This window comes from Pyrus communis, chromosome 17 (genome assembly GCF_041283825.1).
Source record: "Pyrus communis isolate YQ-2024b chromosome 17, ASM4128382v1, whole genome shotgun sequence".
Lineage (NCBI taxonomy): Eukaryota > Viridiplantae > Streptophyta > Magnoliopsida > Rosales > Rosaceae > Pyrus > Pyrus communis.
The window spans coordinates 25,036,321-25,052,915 of record NC_142581.1 but is presented as its reverse complement, the minus strand read 5'-3'; the positions used below and the strand labels follow the sequence as shown (position 1 = coordinate 25,052,915).

The 16,595-nt window shown below is 35.3% G+C and overlaps 1 protein-coding gene and 1 pseudogene across 2 annotated transcripts; both read left to right on the top strand.

The window, feature by feature from the left end:
• The first annotated feature begins 2,199 nt into the window (after window positions 1-2,199).
• Window positions 2,200-3,746, top strand: LOC137709542 (uncharacterized). Its single transcript, XM_068448625.2, has 3 exons — window positions 2,200-2,499; window positions 2,711-2,939; window positions 3,110-3,746. The coding sequence occupies exons 1-3, from the start codon at window positions 2,275-2,277 to the stop codon at window positions 3,538-3,540; spliced, it is 885 nt and encodes a 294-aa protein (XP_068304726.2). The 5' UTR covers window positions 2,200-2,274; the 3' UTR covers window positions 3,541-3,746.
• A 9,993-nt stretch (window positions 3,747-13,739) lies between these two features.
• LOC137749404 (transcription factor bHLH162-like) lies at window positions 13,740-14,989 on the top strand (annotated as a pseudogene). The gene is made up of 3 exons (XR_015958323.1): window positions 13,740-13,979; window positions 14,110-14,486; window positions 14,602-14,989. The product of XR_015958323.1 is annotated as a transcription factor bHLH162-like (transcript).
• Window positions 14,990-16,595: the final 1,606 nt, after the last annotated feature.

Sequence of the window (16,595 nt, the reverse complement as noted above, 5' to 3'; positions counted from 1 at the left end):
GCATTCACACAATACAACCTGTTATCTAAAATCCTTTTTTTAATAATCCTGATAAGATGATAGTATTAGTGATTAGATATTAGATTAGGGAGCCGACGAAATTCGAACCCACGCCGAAATGCAAAGGTCCAATTCCTTTCTTGCACTATTGTAAAAGGTCACTTGTTGTTAAATAAAATCCTTGACTAAATTTTACCTTGACTAAATTTTATGTTACATTGATACCCCTTAGATTACTAGAGAAGTAAAAAGTTTACAAACTGTTTACGAGACGCTTGACTATGTTGCATGCTCACCAGTACCATGTTGGATGAGAATAGCCTTCATAATAAATGAAGACAAGTGAACGACTTAGATAAATTTAACACGCTGTCATAGTAACATAATGTTACATGTTAATCTCATTCTATATCTTTATTTTACTAGATCAGAATGCCACTATATAAGTCATTATTAATTTTTCAAACTGCTCATGATACATAAAAGATAATATGATTACAAAAAGACCAACTAAGTCGTATTTTATTCACGTTGATAATGATTGCTCTATTCCTTTATAAGAAAAGAAATAATAAAGAAAGAGAAAGTGGATAGTATAATTTCATGATACTAAATTAGATGCTACTTTCCTTAATTTTCTATGCTAATTATCCCTGCACCCACGAATCAATTGCAGCACACTTTTGGAATATTCGAACAAGCTCAAAGCTTACTGAGGTTTGAAACTTTAAGACGAGAATAACATGCACAAAATGAATTAATTGTTACGAAACATTTTGAATAACTTGATTAAGTGATGTTGAAAAATATAAAAGAAAGTATTTTAGAGATTTTTTATTTAATTAAAAATTTGAGTGATTTAATTTGACTTAGATCTAAGGTTCCTTTCTGGTTTTTTTGCTGAAAAAGAGCATACATTAAAGAGAGTGACCCGAAAACAACTAGTTTGCATACAATCAAATAAAAACGCTCTATGAGCAATTTGGGGCAGAGATCTGTCCTAACTGTATAGACCATTATATTGAAACCCAGTGCTAGTAGTGTCATTAGCCAGAAAGTTTGCCTCTCTGAGAACATGACTTCACACAATCTCATCAAAGGATCCTGCCAATCTCTTAATATCGTCCATGATTGACTTCAATCTCCAAGGCACAATGGTGTCAATCACTAGTTTAGAATCGCCTTCCACAATAATTTTCTTGAATCCTCTACTCCTAGCAATCCAAAGGGCATCTCTAAGGGCTAAGGTTTCCGCAATTGAGATTGTATTGTCCCCCAGGCATCGAGCATCCGCAATAACAAGATTCCCATTTTCATTCCTAACAATGAAGCCTGCAGCTGCACCATGGTTCATCTTATGCACAAATATTTGATTTGATTTATTTTCTAATATTATTCATTTGTAATCTTAGAAAAACCTTCTTACGAAGAAGAATAACGTATTCCAAAATTACTTCTATACATAACGGTATATGTGGCATGAGATATCATAGTGAAATTCATTCCAATCTCTCTATTAGTTAAACATCGATCAACTTTAAACCAGATAAGATTAGGTAAAGCATCAACATTCTTCAATATGCACGTGTATTTTGTACTTCATCGTGCCCGCTCCGCTGCCCAGCTGACCGCCGGTCAGATTTTACCTCCAAGCTTCGGAGTGTTGACCAAAACCTCCATAAAAGCACCATAATAATCATGATAAAAACACACTATTATTAAATTACTAAAAATACGAAAAAGCAAGATTAGAATATTCGAAAATACCCAAAGGATAAGTCTAAGGGCTTGAAGCTCAAACCTTATTGGTTAACAGATGACGTGGAATCCAGCTGTCCAAACCCGAAATGCACCGAATACTTCCACCCAACAAACGCGAAAAGGATCTAACGCAGGTCATTTTCTTAGGAATCTTAGGGATTTCGTGATCATAATCGTTCATTGTATATTCTACAGTCAGTTTTCGTTAGATATGATTTATATTTAATTTTAAATTTTAAAATAATTTTTAGCTGCACGATATATGATGAACGGTCACGATCTCATGATCTCAAAGATGTTTAGGAAAATGATTCGTTCCTTTTCCCAACGAACGTAACAAGTAAAACGACAAAATCTTCATGTTCGTAGCGTCCTGTTAGTCCACGTCGGACGAGTGGGACCCATCCATGAACCTATAAAATGGACCACAGATTTCATTTGGGGTCCCCAAACCATTCTTTTTTGCCACAACCAAGTGAAGGGAGGAGGAGAGGGAGATTCCACAAATAGAATATGGCCGGAGCAATGGTTAGAATTCCGGTGATTCGCCGGAGCTCCGACGATATTTTTGAATTTCCCGGTACAACTGTAAGTCTAGCCGACATGGTTCTGGGTTTCATTGAGGAAGTCGAGGTGTCGCCGGAGAATACTACCTCTGGCTCCGATGAAGATGACGAGAATTCTTGCAGTGTGGAAGAGAACAAGGCATTTTGGGAAGAACAAGACCAACTTCTGCAGGTACTTTTTCAACACGACTTTTTTCTCTTTGTACACCTCCTGTTTAATCATCTCCATTGTTTCCTTTTGATTTATTATATCTGAACACGTCAAATAAAAGAGGAATATATGAGAAGTTAAAAATGATGTGTAAAATCAGCTTTCTTGATTGATTTCGTAAATATATTCAAACATCAACTTTCGTTCTAATGTATGGTATTTGGAATTGCAGGCAATATTGTGCAAGACCAGTAGTGTTGAATCGAAAATTCGACAAGCCACCAAGGAAGCATTAAGGGAAATAAATTCATCAAGCGCAGAATATTGCGTTTGCGTGAGACCTGTGGCCGGAGGTTGCCGGAAATGTTTGCGTACCGAAATATGCAAACGGCTAATTGATTCTGGATACAATTGTGCCATTTGCAAGTCTAAGCGGAGAAGCTCAACAAATGCCCCAGCAGGTACCCTCAAAAAATCCAACCTAGCTATTACCTTTCTTGTTTTTCGAATCAGGCACGAACCCAGGATTTTAAAATGGGGTTGGCTGGAAATATATACATGCTAATTGATTTTGTTTTTCTTTCTTAACTATTTACTAAATTAAATATGGTGTTTTTGTGTTAATTAACAGGGGAGCATACTTATTTGGAAGTGCTGGACAAAAGTTCAAAGAGAGGGGAGATTAGGGTTGTAATTGAGCTAAATTTCCGAGCTGAGTTCGAGATGGCAAGAGCTAGCGAAAACTACAACAGATTGATTAGCTGGTTGCCTGAAGTGTTTGTTGGAAAAGCCGATAGACTACGAGCTTTGATCAAGATTTTGTGCTGCGCTGCAAAAACATGTATGAAGGAGAAGAAAATGCACTTGGGACCATGGAGGAAGCACAAGTATGTGCAAGCCAAGTGGTTTGGGACGTTGGAGCGGTCAACGCCAGGGTCGTTGCCTGTCGGATTTTCGCACGGGCCGCCGAAGCCTAAGGCCTCGATTTTGACCTTTGATTTGTTGGAGGCGGCTATGCCTGCAGGCTTGCATTGCGCTGGTACTGCAGTTGAAGTTGTGTGAATGATGATGATGCATGAGAAAACGAAAAAAAGTTTTGTACGCGGTTTTGGTGTTATGCTTGCGAGTGAGTATATACATATATGTATATTTATATGTAATGGAGTGAGGTTAATTACTGAGGTTTTTTGCAAAGTGTGGTTCAATTGAACCCCTTGTTTTACTGAGTTAGCCTACAATTTAATAAACTCTTATTTCCTTGCCTTACACTTTTTTTTTTTTCCCGAAAAAACCACATTCGATACTTTAAAAGTGGTAAAAGTACAAGAAGACCTTAAAAGCAAAGGATTGAGAGATTGCTTTTTAGGGTAATATTAAAGGGATTAAATTTATAGACAAAATTTGTAAATTAAATGATGTGTCGCTAATAAGGATGAACATGTTTATCAATGCTTAAACAATAAACCAATCATCAACTTCCATGTCTTTTAGTTTTTAAAATTTTGTTTATAAATTTAGTCTCTCTTGTATTATCAATCTTTTTCATACATACGATTTTATTTACATTATGAGGTAGAAATTGAGCTAAACCTTATAATAATCAAGTCATAATAATATAAATACTATAAACTGTAGTACTTGATCGTATTTTTTTTTTTAACAAAATATAAACTATATAGCTAAGTTCTCAACTCATATGTATTAAGTCCATCTAAATATCACAGATCCAGGACTGAGGAATTAAACAATATAAAAAATAAATGAGCTTTTCTCTAGTGCACATAGTGCATCAAAGAAATTTCATAAAATAAACAGGTCACAAAAGCAACAGTAGTAGTAGCTCAAGATAAACAAAGGGAAGCCTGATCCAATACAGACAATTACTCAATAATTAAAAAATAACAGCTAAAAACCCTAATCCCCATCAAGGAAAAGCAACTCGTCGTCACTTGTTTCTCGAGAACGACCACTAAATTGGTCTCCATTTAGATTATCTTTAAAAGAAATATCAAATTATAAGAGTCAAATTACAATTGATGACTGATGTGGTAATCTGAAGCTTTATATTAAATTTTGTAATTCTCCAACCGAATTGTCAAATGTTATTTTATTATTTAAATAGAGCTTTAAATGATTGTAATTATTAAAAAAAAATGTTGAAATAAAATTTTTATTGGTTGAAATGTTAGTGGAATAAGAGACCCACTATTAAAATGAATTAAAAATAAATTTAACATTAAATCACTAAACCTTCAAATCCAGTCAGCAATTAACACTTCAGTTGGAGAGATTTTTGATCAAATATGCACAATGACATTCCACGTAGGATTTTGACATCTTTCTTGAAGATGCTCTTAGAAACCAAATCGATGGTGGATTAAGAGAGAGCAAAGTTGTCACATTGTGGACCCGGGATCGGTACAAAATTCCTAATCCGAAAACGCAAGGTAATATCAAATAAAAATAAGAAAAATAAAATATGGGTGAAAAAGATTCCTCTTATCATAAATCTTTTACAAGACTACATGAAATTATAAAAATCCAAGCCTAAGTGTATGAATGCACAATAACCATTCTTTCAAACTCATTATCCTAAACCCCAAAAAAAAAAAAAAAAAAAAAAAAGAAGTTTCCACCTCTCTTTTGCTAGTACTCTTGCCTAACTCTTTTTTGTCAGTTCTGAATTACCCTAATTTTATTGGCACTTTGGTCGTCGCTGCTGTTGCTACAATTTTGATCTGAGAGGCTGTGACAGGGGCCACGTGAGAGGCAACCGTCTAGCCTCCATTTTCTATAATGAGGAACGACAGAGCAAGGACGGGGCCTCCTTATTGGTTCCATTATTTGGTCAAAATCTAGGCACTTAGGAAGGACCGTTCGTTGTGGTTTTAGAATTTTCAATCATGTTTTTCTTTCCTAAGGCACACGAATCAAAGAATTAAAAAATTCGGGCATGGGGTGCGTTTAGAAAAATTAAACGAGGTAGAAATTTGAAAAAAAAAAATATTGCAAGAGCTTCTTTGAGATTTAAATCAAGCTCTCAATAAAAAGCACCAATTTGTTGTAGCAAAGTTCCGCCGCCTTAGGATTTGACGAAATTGTACCAACAAAACAAATTAAACTCCTTTAGTTATGGCCAAAGCCACACGCCTATTTGGGGGGAGGGAGGAGGGGTTAGTCAGTTTCTCTGAGAAGAAAGGGAGATTTTGAGTGGAATTGCATAGAATCAATTTACAGAGAATGAATAGGTGATAGGGTATTCATGGGAGCTAGTGGCCAACCATGGTATGTGGGAATGCCCACATCACATGTTCGCGTCCAATTAACCAAAGTGTGTCATATGTTGGATGCAGTAGGAATGAAAGTGGGCCTTGCCAATTAATGACGACATTTTTGTGAACTATGAATATAAGTTTGTATGTCAGCTTTGGTATTTTCTAAATTATTTTTGGCTCCACAATAAGGATGACAATTCAAAACGTTAAACCTGATAACCGTGGATAACCGTCCGAATGGAGTGGATTTGGGTATGAAAATTCGGGTAATATTATGGATATGGGAAAAAACCATGAATTTTGTTCAGTTATGGTTTTGGATATGGTTATAAGGGTCTCTAATCCATATACATCGCCGAATCTGAACTAAATTGTAAGATCCCACATCACCCAAGGAAGTGGATCATGTAAGCCTTATATGTATATTCACATCTCTACCTAGCACGAGGCCTTTTAGGAGCTCACTGGCTTCGGGTTCCGTAGGAACTCCAAAGTTAAGCGAGTTCGGGCAAAAGCATTCCCATGATAGGTGGCCCACTGGGAAGTTCTCGTGTGAGTTCTTAGAAACAAAACCGTGAGGGCATGGTTGAGTCCCAAAGCGGACAATATTGTGCTACGGTGAAGTTGAGCTCGGGATATGGTGGGGGCTCGGGCATGGATGTGACAATTTGGTATTAGAGTCAATCCTTGGTCGGAAGTATGTCGACAAGGACATCGGGTGTCATATCCCGGCCCCGGCTCACCATATCCCAAGCTCGACTCCACTGTAGCATGATATTGTCCGTTTTGGGCCCCGACCACGCCCTCACGGTTTTGTTTTTGGGAACTCACACGAGAACTTCTCATTGGGTTACCCATCCTGGGAATGCTCTCGTCCAAACTCCCTTAACTTTGAAGTTCCGATGAACTCCGAAGCCAATGAGCTCCCAAAAGGCCTCGTACTAGGTAAAGATGAGAATGTACATATAAGGCTTACAAGAACCACTTTCCTGGGCGATGTGGGATGCTACATCGGGCCCCTAAGGGGGGTGGATTGTAAGATCCCACATCGCCCAAGGGAGTGGATCCTATAAGCCTTATATGGATATTCACATCTCTACCTAACACGAGGCCTTTTGGGAGCTCACTAGCTTCGGGTTCTGTAGGAACTCCAAAGTTAAGCGAGTTTGGGCGAGAGCATTCTCATGATGGGTGACCCACTGGGAAGTTCTCATGTGAGTTCCTAGAAACAAAACTATGAGGGCGTGGTCGGGGCCCATAGCAGACAATATCGTGCTACAGTGGAGTCAAGCCAGGGATGTGGTAGGGGCCTGGGTCGGGATGTGATAGAAATGGTAAAGGAGAGGTTGTGAAAGAGGCTGCAGGTGATGGATGGGTGTAGTTGGCCTGAAAAAATGGTGAAGGTGATCGGAATCACTCCAGGTCGAACTACGTTGCCGTGCGGGTGTACGGGTCGAAGGTCGAATTGTATGTGTGAGTGAGTGTGTGTTTGAGTGAACCTATACCATTACTACCATATTCATTATTCACCACATAATATTTAGTATATAATAGAACAATATTCACTGAACCCTATACTATCATAATTATGCACCAAACATCATGCTTATGGAAGATATCAATAGCCAGCATCATCAATTTTTTATTCAATACTCTTATTTTTATACTCTATCAAATTCATTCATTGTTATGTTTTTGGTTAATTTTTTTTTTTTTTTTGTCAAACGATAGATTTTTTTAGATTAGTCACCCTACGTAGTCATGCAATGGCTTAACACATTTCCACCACTGTGGTAAAGGGTCACTTGCATGCTTTTTGTTATTGAACGTGGCTATTTAATGACGAAATTAGTATCTACTAAATTATTATGCGTCAATTGGATGCATATAATTTGATGGATATAAATGTTAACCAATGTGAAATCTGTTACCCGATGGGTATGGTTATAGACAATCCCCGATAGTTAGTTTGCGGTTATGAATATGGTTAATTTTTGTGGTTATGAGGATGAATATATCATTTTTGTTCCCAAACCAAATTGTTGCCATCCTTACTCGTCAGTGTTAGCTAAACTAACTTGCTTGGAGCATCCCCAAGGGATGTTGTAAAAGAATTAAAACTCTTTATTAAATGGCAAACTTAAAAAAAATAATAATAATAACAAAATAAAAAATAAAAAATCTCCAACAGACTCTATAAAAGAATCTTCAATATAGCAAAATGAACAATTACTCCTTAAATTTAATAAGCAACTCTTCATAAGCCAAATATTGAAAATAAAAGTTTAAACAAAAACTAAAATAAAGTTTTTGAGTTTAACAAAACTTAGAGCTTTTGGAGATGCTCTTAAGCAAAATAACCACTAACTTAAGGTTTTGTTTGGTAGCTCGGAATGTACTGACTATTTCAGTCAGATATGATATTTGTACATTGGATGGTTCTGACTAAATTAATTGAATGTTTGGTGTAAAATCAGACTAAAAACCGCTTGTGCAATAATGCATTATATTTTATGAAAGGCAATGTCAAAAATTGTAAATGAAATGAAAAATAGAAGAAAAAAATTGATAGAATAATCCAAAAAGGGGCACTGCCCTTTCTTTGTAGTTAATCCTTTGCAAACAATCCGTTGTCATTGATCTTTTGCACATAACCCAGAAAAGTCATGGGCGACTTGCAGATTGTCGAGTTTCAGATCCTTTGAAGGAAATCGATTAATTGAATTTTCATCGTGGTGGGTCGTCGCAACCACAGAAATTGAGCCAAGAAGCTTCATCTTCCAACCCAAATTATTTCACATAATTTAAATTTTGTCTAACCCTAATTAAGTTCACATAATTTAAATTATGGGGTTCAAAACCTTAATTTTGAAAGGAACTGTAACTTCACCAAAAATTTAGAGCAGAACATAAAGAAGAAGAAGAAGAAATCTTGGTGAAGACGACGGCTGAACGACGGCAACGGGAATGAGTTTTATGCACGATGTGAAAGAGAGGGACGCGACGGGAGAGAGCGGGAGAACACTGCGTGGTTTTCCTACCCGACTAATAATACAGAGGCTTTGGGTTGGATAATTTAGCAGGTGTATACCGTATAAGGATGTGGGCTCAGTTTAATTAATTCGGGTACTATTTAGTACAAACCTACATCAAACATTTGGTTTCGTACTATTTATCTTATCCGGTTCGCAATACGGCTTGCCAAACGAGACCTAAGAGACACTATTTTAACAACTAAAATTGAGTTGACACGCCTCCAATTTCTCATTGACATCTGTAAGCAAGAGTATGTTGACATGTCTATTACTCCCTCAAGACTCTTCAAAATATGAATTGAAGATCCCACCACCTATCAAAAAATTTATCTTATCCGGTTCGCAATACGGCTTGCCAAACAAGACCTAAGAGACACTATTTTAACAACTAAAATTGAGTTGACACGCCTCCAATTTCTCATTGACATCTGTAAGCAAGAGTATGTTGACATGTCTATTACTCCCCCAAGACTCTTCAAAATATGAATTGAAGATCCCACCACCTATCAAAAAATTTATCTTATCAGCTTGCCAAACGAGACCTAAGAGACACTATTTTAACAACTAAAATTGAGTTGACACGCCTCCAATTTCTCTTTGACATCTGTCAGCAAGAGTATGTTGACATGTCTATTACTCCCCCAAGACTCTTCAAAATATGAATTGAAGATCCCACCACCTATCTAAAGTTTTTGATAACTATTTTTATTCTCCGTTTCTTCTGTTGATTTTCTCATGCTAAAGTTTTTTTCCTATGATTGTTTCAAAGAAAAAATAAGTTCGCTTTCCTAACAAATGAAGTATATACAAAAATAAAAGTGATAAAAGAAAGAGTGTCCTTAACAACCCAAATGGATTCTTATTGACTCACATGCTGTCGTCCTTCTTAATGGAAAGACATTTTTTTTTTTTCCCAATAATGGAAAGACTTCAAAGTCCAAGTCATTTTGTTCTTCCGCCGAAATCTGCAGAGTCCCCACGCCATTGCTCTTCTACCATTAATCAAACTTCATCATAAAAAAACACACTGAGTTCGCGACTTTACGAAGAGAGATCCTCGCAACCGATATATCACTGAAATAGTATATATAATTTCAAGAGTGACGCAGCACAAGCAAGAGGGGTACACATTGTTGCAAAGTCACTTTGCGCGATGAAATTTTGCGCAACAAAACACACATCATGACGCAAAGTCACTTTACGCAACGAAACTTTAAACTTCATCGCACAAAATCTTTACAAAAATAAATAAAATAAAAAAGTTATTATTTTTTAAATATTTGTGCAACATAATCCAAAAATTTCGTCGTCTAAACCAATTTATTTTCGTTTTTTATTTAATTTTATATTATAAATTTTAAAATATAGTTATTTTCATATGTTTTTATTATTTTTTAAAAACTTTGGTCGACGAATATCAATATTTCGTCGCCTAAACCTTATTTACTTATTTTTTTATGTATTTTTATATTGTTAAACTAAATTATTTCTTTATTATTTTCTTTCTGCGACGAATACACATTTGGTCGCCTAAACCTTATTTATTTTAATTTATTTATATATTAAATTGTAAACTAAAATTATTTTCTTTTTTATTGTTTATAAAAATTATTTTTATAAATTTTGCACGACGAACAATATTTCGTCGCACAAAATCAATTTTTTTTTTAAGACTTTGCACAACCAATCATTTGTCACGCAAAACTCTAAAAATTTGGGCAGGCACAAAAAAAGGGATGCGGGAAATTTTTAAATTTTTTTTTAAGACTTTGCGCAACCAATATTTCGTCGTGCAAACTCGTATCTTTCGTTGCGCAAAGTATTTCGGTTTTTAAAACCAAAATAACTCCTCCACAATTTTCCCAATGTCTTTCTTTATTTTCTTACCTCTCCTCTCTCTTTCCCTCTCCCCAAATCTGACCCTCTCTCTCTCTCACTCCTCTCACTTAATCTCTCCTCTCGGATTTGGGGTATACCAATTTTAGAGGAGATTATGCTAATTTTTTGTTATTATTTTATATTGTTTTTTTTGGTTATTTGACCATGTTTGTTTTTTTGTAGGGAATTGTCAAGACTTTGACGGCTAAAGTTGAGGATTAGGATGCTATCGAACCATATCCTCTGCCACTACAACCATAATAGACTTGTATTAGGATTTTAATATTGTACTTGTTAATTTGTGTGTACATTTTGAATATATTATATATATTGGATAATTTGATCAATATTTTTCATATGTAATTTTATTTTAAATATGTCAATTTAAATTAAAGTAATTAAATAAAATAAAATCATACAATTAAATTAAATTAAAAAAGTAAAAATTTGAAAAATCTTGCGCTACCAAATATTTCGGCTCGCAAACAATTAATATAATTAAATTAATATAAAATAAATAATAAAAAAAAAGTCAAAAATCTTGTGCGACAAAATATTTCGTCATGCAAACAATTAATTTCGTCAAGCACAATATTAAATTAATTAATTTAATTAAAAAATAAAAAATCTATACGCGACGAAGATTAATTTTCGTCGCATAAACCCTATTGTCACGAGCTTTGCGCAACGAACCATGTGCGACCAAAATTTCGTAGCGCAAGGTTTTGAGCAACAAAATTGTACTTTGCGCAACAAATTTATTTTGTTGCGCAAAGTGTTTTTTGTAATAGTGGTACGAACATAAGCCCTTGAAGAACACAATTTCTGGAGTCCACCAGATTTTAGTTGAAAACCCAAAGATTGTTTTGTTTAATTCTGAATTGATGCTTACAAATGAACATTTGTTTAATTCTGAATTGATGCTTACGAATAGTCAAATGGCTTAAATAAATATAATACAATTGTTGGGACAACTCAAACGACTAATAAAATAAATTCGGATGACAAATGAAAAGTCAAAATTTTTATTACAAACTTAAAACTGCATTTTGAAGGTTGAAACGACCCCGAATGGCCGAAATCTATTGTATATCATGACAAAGTCGTGAGTTTGATTCATGGCTTCATTTTCTTTCCGAAAAAGTATCATGAGCCACAGCTCAGACGCCAAAAAGACAAACTCCCATTGCATCCTTTTGTCTTCCGCGTTCCATCGATTCTTGATTCATTCTGGTTTGTGTCTTCATAATAGATAGAGAGGCAGAGGCAAATGAATATGCACCACATGATGTATAAGAAAAGGCCAAGGGAGCTATAGTTCTCCACTCCACTCCACTCCACTCCACTCCATCATTGAAAATAAACCATTTACGATGTATTATCATCTTCATCATCATAGACATAGAGATCATGATCAGGTTGTGTCAATGTCAACTGAACTGAATGGATCGAATTTCTGTGAGTAATTTAACCACTTGCATTTCGTGAGTGATGAATTATTGATGATGCTGGCAACAAGAGATATTCGATGGCGATCCTTTTCATTTTTGTTTAAAAATACTCAATTGCTTATTTGACGTGGAGGAGTTATGTACAGAATTTTTTAGACAACTTTTTTATCCTTGTCAAGGGAAAGCATGACCAAAATAGCAATACAAACATGGACAATTTTAGCTGCACAACAGCTAACTAAAAACGTGGAGAATATCATGGTGCCCGCAACAGATAAGAATTGCCACTACTCTTGACAATACCATGCGTGCCTCTATCCTTCACGAATAAGCTATTTTCATGTTATAAATTTAAACAGTTTAAAATTTTAATCATTATTTAAAAATTATATTTATAAAAATAATCATTCAAAATGAAAAATGTGTATTAAATAAATAGGCAGTTCATCATAACATGTTACTTAATGTTATCTACACTTACGTTATGCTTCATACATTTGGATGACTGAAAAAAAATCTGAGTCAAATGATTTTTTTTTTGTAAAGATGATCTTCAAAGAAAGATACAAAAACAACAACAATATATGTAAAATAATTCTTAGATACTCAAAAGATGAGGAGAAATTCTACCTTAAAATACTTCATAAGCGTTCCACATAAATTCATATTTGTGTCAAACCAATAATATTGTAAATTATTATGTGAAGCTCGTCTATGTTGCAAATAAATTAAAAAAAAAATTATGTAATCAATAATCAATTGTAATAAATAAATAAAAAAATTTATATTATTTTTCACCCATTTTCATAATATATTTTACAGTCAATGACAAAATATCTTATATTTTATTAAAGATGACAAAATATATCGTATTTTATTAATAGTTTTTCAAAAAAATAAATTTTATAAAATAAATTATAATATAAAAACACAAAGTTTTATGTACCTTCAAGAAACTTTTTGAAGAAAAAATCTTCCTCATCATTTAAGTTTAGCAACAAAAACAATCATATCATAACCACCTTAAAATAGGCTTATGGGGGAAAAGGGGGAGGGCCCCCCCGCGCCGGAGGGGGAGAGGGACGGAGGGGTTGTGGTGTGGTTCTTTTTCAAAAGAAATGCAAGATGCTAATAAAGCCACGTGACAACATTACAATAGAAAATTCAAACCTGACGGCTGGCTTTCTGACTTTCTTGGAAAAGTAACAGTGCTCTCTGACCCTACTCTTTCATTTCCTATTGGAACATCATTACAATATACAGAGGACAGACTTGTCATCTTTCTTTTTCATTTTTAAGTTTGGGATCAAATGCAATCTTATATTTTATCTCTAAAACATTGTAATGTTATGTCATGCACAAACGTACAAAACTTACAAGTTCATTGTAATGTCATATATGCCTTATAATTTTCGTCAAATTTATAATTAGTTGATGATGTGGCAATGTGAAATTTTTTTCGTTAATTGATGACGCGGAGAATATAGATGCATGAAATATTACAACGTAGTCATAAGTTTGTGGGCGACGTTTAAAAGATGAGACATAAGGTTGCAATTACATATAAACTTGAGATTACAAACTGTAATATACCATATGTATAAATACATACCATGATCACACCTATACCAACCACCTATCTACCTTTTCCAATTATAAGAGAGAGTAGCAGCGCTAACTGGAAGTTGTTTCATGGGAATCTCTGTGGCCAACTTGCCAGAGAAAGTTCAATGAATAACAACCAAGCAAGTCAATCTTCTTCAACCAAAGTTGAAAGGAGGGTTGTAGAGAAGAACAGGAGAAATCATTTGAAACTTCTTTACTCCAAGCTCTACTCTCTTCTCCCTAACCAAAATCCTAAGGTCTCTCTCTCTCTCTCTCTCTCTCTCTCTCTCTCTCTCTCTCTCTCTCTCTGACACTATCATTGTCGGAATGAGAATCTGAGCCATTGATTCATGGCTAATGTTAAATGTGATGTTTGATGTTATGCAGGAGCAACTGAGTGTGAACGAACAAATAGATGAGGCCATCAACTACATAAAAAGCAAAGAGTCGAAGCTGCAGAAAGCAAAGGAGAAGAAAGAGAGCTTAACGGGCACTAGAAAAAGATCAAATGCTACAGCATTCGTAAACTTTGAGAGCATGGAACCGAAAACCTAAACATTGAGAGCGTAAGGAGCACAAAAGCACCCCAAATCCAAATCCATGAGACAGGATCCACAGTTGAGGTAGTACTGACTAGTGGCTTAGACAATCATCAGTTCATCTTCTACGAAATTATTCGTATACTTGACGAAGAACAGGCGGACGTCGTGCATGCTAGCTTTTCAACTGTGGGAGACACTATATTTCATGTAGTACGCGCAGAGGTATGGAAAATTAACCGAATTTTTCTCCCTTTGTTTCTCAAGAAAATATATTTGATATGATTCAGTACTTTTGGATCTTCATTTGGAGTACTAATTTGGCTTTCATTTCATGTAGATGGACAAGTCTATGTTGGATTTTGGGGCTGCTAGAATAACTGAAAAGCTTAATAGATTTGTGAATGGATCCATCAGCGACCAAGAATTACGGCAAGATTGCTTTTGGGACTTCAAATTCGAGCCTGCGGCAATAATAGGGGATCAGGTCTGAGAAGTAATCCACAAACAAATAAATCAATCGTATTTCCCCGCTGACCTATGTACATTGAACAAAACTATAAAATGGGGTCGTTTTTTATGCAATGATGTTAGGGGAGTGAGATTTCAGCTAAATCATATGAATATATGATGTGCCAGCTTAATATGCGGTTATTAGTCAGTTATAACATTAGATAGATTTGTATTATAAATAATCAAATTAAGGGTGATTATATGGTGTTTAAAAATACCCAAAATTACTCTCTTGCTAATGCATAGCTCCGCCATAATACAATGCGACCTTGAAATTTTTTCAACGTGTCGGGAACAAATTTCTGTACATCAAGTATCATAATACATATAATTAATTTTTTTTAAGTATCAAACCACTTATCTTATAACACAATGTACCGAAATATATTCTCGACACATTAAAAAATCTATCTTGACGTTGTTTAAGAGAAAGACGAATAGTAGTTTTTAATAACGACGATTTTTATTAATTTGGCAAAAATAATAATAGTAATAGGACGTGAAATTTAGCGAAGTGAATACTAGGTAGTAATATTTTGCATTCCGTAAGAAAGTATTGTATCCGAGTTCTACATTTCCTCTCCATGATGTTAAAGCATTTTATTGGCACGGATGCATCATATTAGAATCCTATATTATATTGGACAATTAGGAATGATCATTTATTTCAAATTTTAATATATATTTTTTCAAGTGTTTCTAATTTTTTAAGCTATTTTTCGTAAAAAAAAAAACAGTTGAGATCGATAGGTTGAATAACCGTTCACATCAGAAGGCTAAATAATGTCCCATGGCAAATACCGTTGTATTCCAACTTTTAATTGGGCCCCTCTGGCATTTCACACGTCTAACGTCATCCTTCCACAGCTGGCCTTGGGGCTCAAATTGCCATGGCAAAAACCATGGCTGCCAGTTGCCAACACTCGCATGTGTATTGGAGTGTTCTGTCATCTCGGAGTGATTTGTCATCTTGCCATATCTAGAAACAACGGGTGGAAGTGCTCGAATCTGTGAGGTCTAAATTGCCGTGGGGCTAAAACTGTCATGGCAAAAATCATGGCTGCCAATTACCAACACTCACGTGTTTTGGAGTGTTCCATCATCTTGGAGTGTTTTGTCATCTTGCCATATCTAGACACAATGGGTGGAAGTGCTCATGGACTAGAATTCTCTTCTCTTCTCCTTCTATTTCCTTTTATCCTCTTCTCTTACATTATTTATTTTGTCTTTTTTCTTTCTAAGAAGAAAATTAATATAAGATGTTGACGTGGTTGAATCGTGATCATTCAAATAGGAAGAGAGAGAAGGAGAGCAACGACAAAACAATCCACTTAGGGCCCAAACCGGAATGAAAGTGTAGGAAACGAAATTGCATGAATTCCAAGTTATTCCAACGTTTACCAAACCGTAAGGAATCAACATTCACGTGGGACCCACCCAAAATCCGGAATACAATTCCTTAAATTCTTGGAATTGGAATCTCGAATTGGAGGTGGGAATTGAGTTCCTGGAAATAGATTCATCAGGGATCCAAGTTTTCTACCAATATTATCCTCATGCTTTTTCGGTAAACCCAAATACCCCTCACAATTTCACCTCCTTAGTACCATGATCAGTCTATAGACCCATCTCTCTTCTCCCCAATCCCAATCCCACGAATTCCTAACGGAGGAGCTTCAACTCCAGGGAAATCCCAACCCCATTCTCCTTGCCTTGTTGCCACAGACTAGCAGACTATCCAAAACCTATGCATGAACTCACAAAGAGAGGGAAAAATGTGTGGCGTGGCTACATGATCATCTAAGAACAAGGGGATGGGGA

Bases quoted from the DNA above. Each gene is read 5' to 3' on its own strand.
- LOC137709542 (XM_068448625.2), top strand. From the start codon at position 2,275: ATGGCCGGAGCAATGGTTAGAATTCCGGTGATTCGCCGGAGCTCCGAC. The intron at 2,500-2,710 runs GTACTTTTTCAA...TTGGAATTGCAG, and splicing joins AACAAGACCAACTTCTGCAG to GCAATATTGTGCAAGACCAG. The intron at 2,940-3,109 runs GTACCCTCAAAA...GTTAATTAACAG, and splicing joins CTCAACAAATGCCCCAGCAG to GGGAGCATACTTATTTGGAA.